Here is a 7,638-nt window from a genome sequence, read left to right as displayed (position 1 = left end):
TTACTTTTCTTGATGATTACACCATGAACAGAGAATAGAGGGTTCTTTTAAGTTCAAGTCGAGTCAGTTTTATTTCTCATTTTTATATCGCCCAGTATCAACAATTTACCTCAAGGAGCTTTTCAGCCTGCCTATTATGTAACTGAATTGTAAAATGTAGGTCACAAGTCAATTCTTTCTTGTGTGAAGCTTTGATTCTGGACAGGAAGAGAACAGAAATTCTTCTGGGAAGAATGACAGCTCTCCTACACTGATCTCTGTGATGCTCATCTGACATGAGATCCAGCCCCACCTGTTTCACTTTGCCTCTGCATGTGTGCATCATCCGTTTCTCTGCAGCTCTCAGGTGTTTCTCAGTCAGGCTCCACCTCCGTTTTGTGAGGCCTATATCTACAGCAGCAGACTGTCTGATCTGGCAGAGCAGCAGAGGCCGGTCAACGGGAGACTGAAGGTCAAGAAAGCAACTATTCATCCTGAGAGCTGAGACACAAACGAGTGCATCATGGTTGGTGAACAGCGCTTTGTAATCAGTGCCCGCATGATCGGAGCCGTCCACAGGGACTCACCAAAGCTCAAGGTGAGTTAAGACCTCAGACATTTTTATTTTAGATGTTAAATAACTTTGCTGTATTTGAGAGAATCTCTCTGATCCTTGATTTTTATTTCTCTGTTTCCACAGATGTTCATGATATCTGTGTTATGGTCTGATGAGACTGAAGTGATTGTCTACAGGTCCTTCCAGGATTTCAAGAAATTTCATGTGAGTCCAAAAAACAAAATCCAAACAAGTCCTCAGTGTGCTGTTTATGTTGTATGAATAATCACTAATATATTTTTTTTCTTTTTCAAACAGAGGCAGCTGAAAAAGATGTTCCCTCACCTGAACCCTTTCAAGAAAAGCGACAAAGTGATCCCAAAATTCACAGGTAACTTTATCTCTGTGTGTTTCAGGGTTTATTTAAATGGTTTCCTACAAGCAACTGGGCATTTGCAGCCAGCAATAAGAGGAACTGCCAACTAAAACAGTTTATTTAGCTGCTCGTTCTCTGGGGTACAATGTTATCTCCTTAGAGCATCCTTTCATTTAAAGAAAATGCTTTATAAGTATAGTTCTTCTGCTCATCTTCTTCAGAGCCAATGTGTTAACCAGTATATCATTTCCTCTCCTCTATCCAGGGCAGGCCAGGAAGAGCAGCCTCCAGCAGAAAGGATCCAAGCGATCCGTCAAACGCATGAAGTTCCTGGACAGCTACTGCGACAAACTGCTGAAGTGTGACCAACCTGTGACTCAGAGCTCACAGGTCACACAGTTCTTCATGCCCAAAGACCATGACCTGCAGCCAGACTTCACCAAGAACAGGTAGCTTGTCATGTCAGCGTGTTACTTCAAATCATGTGAGAGGCCGATAGAAGTTCTTGATTATTAAACAACTGACTTTTCTCTCACAGCATGATGATCCTGCTGTCTGATGACCTGCCTGATGGCTCAGGTGGAGAAGGTGGTGATGGGACTCGCCAGCATGCAGGCAATGTCACTCACCCGTTTGTCACCCAGACCTACCGCTGCGTGGCTGCTTACGAGACAAAAGACACCAAGAACCGTCCATTTAAGGTGGCTGTGGACGAGAAGCTGGATGTCCTGATCAAAGACCCTGCAGGTCAGTTCTTTAGCTTTCGTGCAGTCACTTACTGAAAATCAGAAAAAAAAACCTTCCTTCACTTTCATTTCTGTTGTACTGAAAGTCTGTGTTATCTCCTCTCCAGGTTGGTGGCTGGTGGAGAACGAGGATAAGCGTTTGGCTTGGTTTCCTGCTCCCTACCTGGAGCTGTGGGACACAGAGGATGATGATGGCGATGATGGATTCCAGCTTGCAGGTGAGAACTGACTGAATAATTGGACATTTGTAAGCCTAGCACTGGTGTGAGCTGTGACATCATTCAGCATTCATTGTGCCAATCAATGCATGCCAGATGCACATACCTAGCATTTTACTGTGAAGCCTGGTTGTTACAAACAGCCACCACTGGGGAGCGCTCTTTAACCATTGGAAGTTAACATGCAACTGATCCCTTGACTTAATTTTACCATATGTCTCAAGAGAGACTTCAGCTGTGCAGCAGTTCCTGATCTTGTTCTCTTGTTTGTGACCTTCAGGTGCCCTGTACTGTGCCGTGAGGAGTTACAACACCAAGAAGGATGACGAGGTGTCTGTGCCCATTGGCTCTGTGGTGGAGGTGCTGAGGAAGTCTGACGACGGCTGGTGGTTCATCAGGTATCACAATCTTATCTGTCTGCAATGCAAACAATGGAGGATAGGAATCAGGAGCACATTAAAAGAGGTTGTGGTGAAGCGTTCATCAATGCCCTGCATTGACTTTGCATGTAAACACATGACAAACGTACCTTTGTCGACCTAGAGAGAAAGGTGGTTTTATTAGTGTAAGAGTTTGAAGTGCTGGCAGCAGTATCAAATGTCAAATAAATTCCTAAACTTCATCTAGGGTGGAGGATGTTTTGCAGGCTTGTAATGAATTCCTTTTTCTTTGCAATCCTTGTTTCAGATTCAATGGCAAAGCAGGTTACGTCCCCTCCATGAACCTGCAGCCATACAACAACCCACGGGCCGGCCTTTACAGTCTGCACAAGCTGCACAGCTCCACTCTGAACCTGGCAACTCAGGGTCCTCGTCGACCCAGCACCAACGAAGACGGCCCACAGTGGGATTCAGCAGGTCGGTCCAGAGGAGAGCCCAGTGTGCCCGGGCGTCTCCACAAGGCCAGATCTCTGGATGTCCTCTCTGAGACCTGGACGCAAACACAGATGGAGAGGGATGCCCCCACCTCAGACAGCACAAGCACCAAGATGAGCTTCTCCAGCTCCTTCTCAAGCAGCGAATCATCCTCAAGTGTAAGAGAGAGCCGTTCAGGCAGTCCTGCAGCCTCATCCCAGGCTAGTGTCAGCAACAGCGGGAGAAGCAGCCCTGATCTCAGCCTCTCTGACCGCCGCAGCTCCAACACCAGCTCTGACAGCTCTGTATCTGTCAGCTCCAAAGGCAGTGAGACGGCTTCAGTCGCTCCCAGGATGCCACCCAGACCCAAAACTGAGGAGATCCTGACCCGCTGCACCACCATGACCCGCAAGGCAGCCCTGGCCACCAAGACCCGGCTTCAGATTCAGCCAGAGCCCATCCACAGCCGCTAGGCCATCACAAGCCTTAGTTTTATTAAGTATGCATGTAACATGTTAATTCTTGTCATACCAAAGATTGTAGAGATATCAACCTGGACAAGATAAATGTATGATGACCACTCGATAAAGTCTATCTATACTGAATATTTCACTCAGAATAAGAATAATAATGTAGCTTCAATGAAGCGTTAGAAGAAGCAGATACAAGAAAACGTATGTGACATAGTCATAGAGTAGTAAACAAATATTTTCTCTAGCTTTGAAGTCACTTAAGGGTAAATTTAAGTGGATTGTTGGAGTTGAAAGGGTAAAGTATTTACACTGAACTGTATTTTGTGTATCTCTCTTTAGTGTTTTTCAAATTTTGAACACATCAAAATCAGATCTGCACGTTCTGATATAAAAGATAATTTATCACTTTTCATTAAATATTAATATTTTATTTGCTTTATTGTTCTCAGCAGTAATTTTACTATTTAATATGTTATAGTTTACCATCTTATATACTTTATTTAAATAGTTTCTCCTAATGGAAATAAACTTATGGCCTCCAGCAGCAGCAGCAGCAGCAAAGAAGACGTCACTGAATAGACTGAATACCAGTGTGAAGGCTTAGGTATTGAAATATGACAGGTGTGGCAAATAAGCTGTCAGCAAACAGGAAGGGATACATGTTTCCTGTCACAACATAGTTGTTTTTAGTGATTACCTTATATTGTTGTTGTGTTGCCTATTGCATTAATATGTATGTTATTAATGTACAGTATGAAGCTTTTCAGTGTAGCTTCATTATGTATATGTTTAACATAAAGTCAATAAAATCCAATTTTTCCAAAAGTAACAAGATGTCTCTGTTTAATGAATATAAAAGAGAAGAGTTGGTATGTATTTCAACAAACATTTCAAGTATTTCTACATTTAATGTGCAAACATCTGAATGCACCCTAAAGTATGCTGACACCACAGCTGGGCTGCAGATGATGCACCAATAAAACCCACCATATGAATACATAAGATCAGTGAACAATACACTAAACACATGAAAAAAGAATCTCATAAAAGCATTTAAAAATTTTCTGCTTTTAACAAACTGTTTTAAATCAATAAAGCAACCCAAAGAGTTGCTGTGTAGCTGGTTGCACCAACAATAAATCCAAAAACACTGATCTCTGATTTGTTTCCCTGCCATGTTGTAACAAAGGTAGAAGACGGCAGCTAGGGCTTTGGCTCCAAGCTATACACCACGCCAGCATCATGCTATAACCAACGCCATGTCTCCTTTTGGGGCGGAAAAGTGCTAAACCTGTTGTGTAGGGGGTAACCATGGCTTTCACTGAAACTTGAGACACATAACATCCATGAATATTCACTATCAGTGTGGTAAATGGCTAAATGATGCTGGTGACAGTTTCTACTGATGGATAGCTGATGTTAGCTCACTAAATCTGAGCCTGCAGATCAAACAGCTGTTAACAAGTTGCTTATTTACAGACAACACTTAGCCTGATGTTACCTGTCCAGATAAGCAATAAGTGTCTGAACTAAACATTTTTTATTTCTTTTAAAGTAGCCATCATTAAAGCAAAGAAGAAAAATATCAATACAACAGGTAATTTCAAACTAATGAACGGTTGTGTAGCCTATCTTAATGACAGCCCTTTAAAAAAAAAACAAAAAAAAAACTGTGTGTGTGTGTGTGTGTGTGTGTGTGTGTGTGTGTGTGTGTGCGTGTGTGTGTGCGTGCGTGTGTGCGTGCGTGCGTGCGTGCATGTGTGTGTGTGTGTGTGTGTGTGTTACTTGGCACATCTGCACATTCAAGTATTTTTGAATGCAGTACATGTCTATCAAAAGGATACTTGGTCCAAATATTTTCATGCTTACATAATATTCAATTTAATGTAATTAGAATGTAAAAAGTAGGTCAGAAGTCAATTCTTTCTTGTGTGAAGCTTTGATTCTGGACAGGAAGAGAACAGAAATTCTTCGGGGAAGAATGACAGCTCTCTTACATGATCTCTGTGACACTCCTAGGACATGAGATCCAGCCCCGCCTGTTTCACTTTGCCTCTGCATGTGTGCATCCTTTTCTCTGCAGCCCTCAGGTGTTTCTCAGTCAGGCTCCGCCTCCGTTTTGTGAGGCCTATATCTACAGCAGCAGACATCTGGCAGAGCAGCAGAGGCCGGTCAACGGGAGACTGAAGGTCAAGAAAGCAACTATTCATTCTGAGAGCTGAGACACAAACGAGTGCATCATGGTTGGTGAACAGCGCTTTGTAATCAGTGCCCGCATGATCGGAGCTGTCCACAGGGACTCACCAAAGCTCAAGGTGAGTTAAGACCTCTCCACAGGGACTCACCAAAGCTCAAGGTGAGTTAAGACCTCAGACATTTTTATTTTAGGTGTTAAATATCTTTGTTGTATCTGAGAATATTTCTCTGATCCTTTGTTTTTTTTTTACTTCCACAGATGTTCATGATATCTGTGTTATGGTCTGATGAGACTGAAGTGATTGTCTACAGGTCCTTCCAGGATTTCAAGAAATTTCATGTGAGTCCAAAAGAAAAAGAAAATCCAAACAAGTGCTCAGTGTGCTGTTTATGTTGTATGAATAATCATTAATAAAAATTTATTTTTTCAAACAGAGGCAGCTGAAAAAGATGTTCCCTCACATGAACCCTTTCAAGAAAAATGACAGACTGATCCCAAAATTTAGGGGTAAGATTATCACTGTGTGACCAAATGTGTGACCATTAGGAAAAAGCCAAATCTTCTTCAGAGCCAATGTGTTAACCAGTATGTCATTTCCTCTCCTCTATCCAGGGCAGGCCAGGAAGAGCAGCCTCCAGCAGAAAGGATCCAAGCGATCCGTCAAACGCATGAAGTTCCTGGACAGCTACTGCGACAAACTGCTGAAGTGTGACCAACCTGTGACTCAGAGCTCANTATCATTTTGTATGTGGGCCAGGCCATTTCATTTATGGAGTACCTCAGGGACATCCCACCAAAATATTCCAGGGTGTCCCTGCAAAAAATCACAATTGTCTTCAAGGAGTTGAAGAAACTCTACAGGGACATTGGCCGCACGGTGCTGGGCCACCAGTTCCTTGTCAAACAAAACAAGGAACAGTGACTGGTGGCCAAAGCCGACCTGGCCAAGTGTCAGGCCTTCACTTCAAGATCCCTTCACTCCTTGGTAAGTCTGTACTGCCTCTCTCTTTATCTCTCTCTCCTACACACACACACACACACACACACACACACACACTGTACTTTTCTGATATACATCATTATTCATTATTCTCTTCTCTCTTTAACTCTCATTTCAGAGGACATCGAACAGGATACTTGGCAGCATACCTCTGCAGTATCTATGGACACAGGGCAGGGTCGTCATACGGATGCGGGTGTCTGAGGTCAAGGAGGCTGTGGGGAACCCTGAGAGTGATTACCTCATAAATGTAAATTTCAGTTTAATTTCAAACCCTTTCATAATGTGATCACTTTCAAAATCAGGTTAATTTAGTTTTCATAGGTTTATCCAATTGACTGCTCTCTCTGTTTTCTGTCTTCCGTTTTTCCGTCTGTTGCANGAGAGTGATTACCTCATAAATGTAAATTTCAGTTTAATTTCAAACCCTTTCATAATGTGATCACTTTCAAAATAGTTTTCATAGCTTTATCCAATTGACTGCTCTCTCTGTTTTCTGTCTTCCATTTTTCCGTCTGTTGCAGGTCATTGACCAGAAAACGGTATGGAAATTTGGGACAGCGCAGATCTACCTGGAGCCGGAGGAGTATGGGTGGTTCACCCAGTGGCTCTGGCTCCGCAACCGGTCTGTGCCTCTGAATAATTTCTTGTGTGGTTCACCCAGTGGCTCTGGCTCCGCAACCGGTCTGTGCCTCTGAATAATTTCTTGTTCACCTCACTTGGCCGGGCAGAGGCCAAGGACCTCGTGAGGTATGTCCGTCGGGCCTGGTCCGAGATGGGCCTCCCAGGTTCCCCCAGCCTCCTTGACCTCAGGACGGCCGTATCCACATGTGTGAGTATGACAGAGACCTGACGTTTGATTTTCACAGGGTAAATTTAATCCATACTGACCCAAGCATGAATTTGTCTTTTGTAGAACTTTGAAACAAACGATGATGAGATGCGTAAGAACCTCTCCTCGTTCATGTGCCACAGCGCACAGACGCAGGAGAGGTTTTACGCTCTCCATAAAACAGTGCAACGAGCCAAGCAGATGAGGGACATGTTTGTCCTCCTCATCCATCCGCGCGGCTTCCTCCTCCGCTGCAGCCTCCACCTCAGCTGCTGAGGGCAGAGTAAGTGAAAACCATGTAATCACTATCACACAACAGTCCAAATTCACTGAGCTCAGTGTCAACCTGTTCTCTTTTCCGAAGGTTTTCTCACCAAAGAAGCCCAGGCTCACCACACAGGCCTTGG

At 43.6% G+C, this 7,638-nt stretch overlaps 2 protein-coding genes and 1 long non-coding RNA gene across 3 annotated transcripts; all 3 read left to right on the top strand.

The window, feature by feature from the left end:
• The first annotated feature begins 424 nt into the window (after positions 1-424).
• LOC126400059 (NADPH oxidase organizer 1-like) lies at positions 425-3,905 on the top strand. Its single transcript, XM_050060483.1, has 8 exons — positions 425-577; positions 680-760; positions 854-926; positions 1,177-1,360; positions 1,450-1,658; positions 1,765-1,875; positions 2,156-2,273; positions 2,563-3,905. Exons 1-8 carry the CDS (start codon positions 503-505, stop codon positions 3,200-3,202), a joined length of 1,491 nt encoding a protein of 496 aa, XP_049916440.1. The 5' UTR covers positions 425-502; the 3' UTR covers positions 3,203-3,905.
• Positions 3,906-5,360: 1,455 nt separating this feature from the next.
• LOC126400255 (NADPH oxidase organizer 1-like) lies at positions 5,361-6,247 on the top strand. Its single transcript, XM_050060815.1, has 5 exons — positions 5,361-5,517; positions 5,658-5,738; positions 5,834-5,906; positions 6,012-6,147; positions 6,241-6,247. The coding sequence occupies exons 1-5, from the start codon at positions 5,443-5,445 to the stop codon at positions 6,245-6,247; spliced, it is 372 nt and encodes a 123-aa protein (XP_049916772.1). The 5' UTR covers positions 5,361-5,442.
• On the top strand, positions 6,247-7,042 carry LOC126400066 (uncharacterized). The gene is made up of 3 exons (XR_007570945.1): positions 6,247-6,384; positions 6,518-6,649; positions 6,924-7,042. It is a non-coding gene; the product is annotated as an uncharacterized LOC126400066 (long non-coding RNA).
• Positions 7,043-7,638: the final 596 nt, after the last annotated feature.

The sequence above is a fragment of the Epinephelus moara genome, chromosome 13 (assembly GCF_006386435.1).
Source record: "Epinephelus moara isolate mb chromosome 13, YSFRI_EMoa_1.0, whole genome shotgun sequence".
In the NCBI taxonomy this organism is placed as follows: domain Eukaryota; kingdom Metazoa; phylum Chordata; class Actinopteri; order Perciformes; family Serranidae; genus Epinephelus; species Epinephelus moara.
The sequence above is the reverse complement of the archived record's forward strand: the minus strand, read 5'-3'. Positions and strand labels throughout refer to the sequence as shown.

Excerpts from the sequence above, each read along its gene's own strand:
- LOC126400059 (XM_050060483.1), top strand. The coding sequence starts at position 503 with ATGGTTGGTGAACAGCGCTTTGTAATCAGTGCCCGCATGATCGGAGCC. Across the intron at positions 578-679 it reads GGGACTCACCAAAGCTCAAG|ATGTTCATGATATCTGTGTT; the intron begins GTGAGTTAAGAC and ends CTGTTTCCACAG. Across the intron at positions 761-853 it reads AGGATTTCAAGAAATTTCAT|AGGCAGCTGAAAAAGATGTT; the intron begins GTGAGTCCAAAA and ends TTTTTCAAACAG.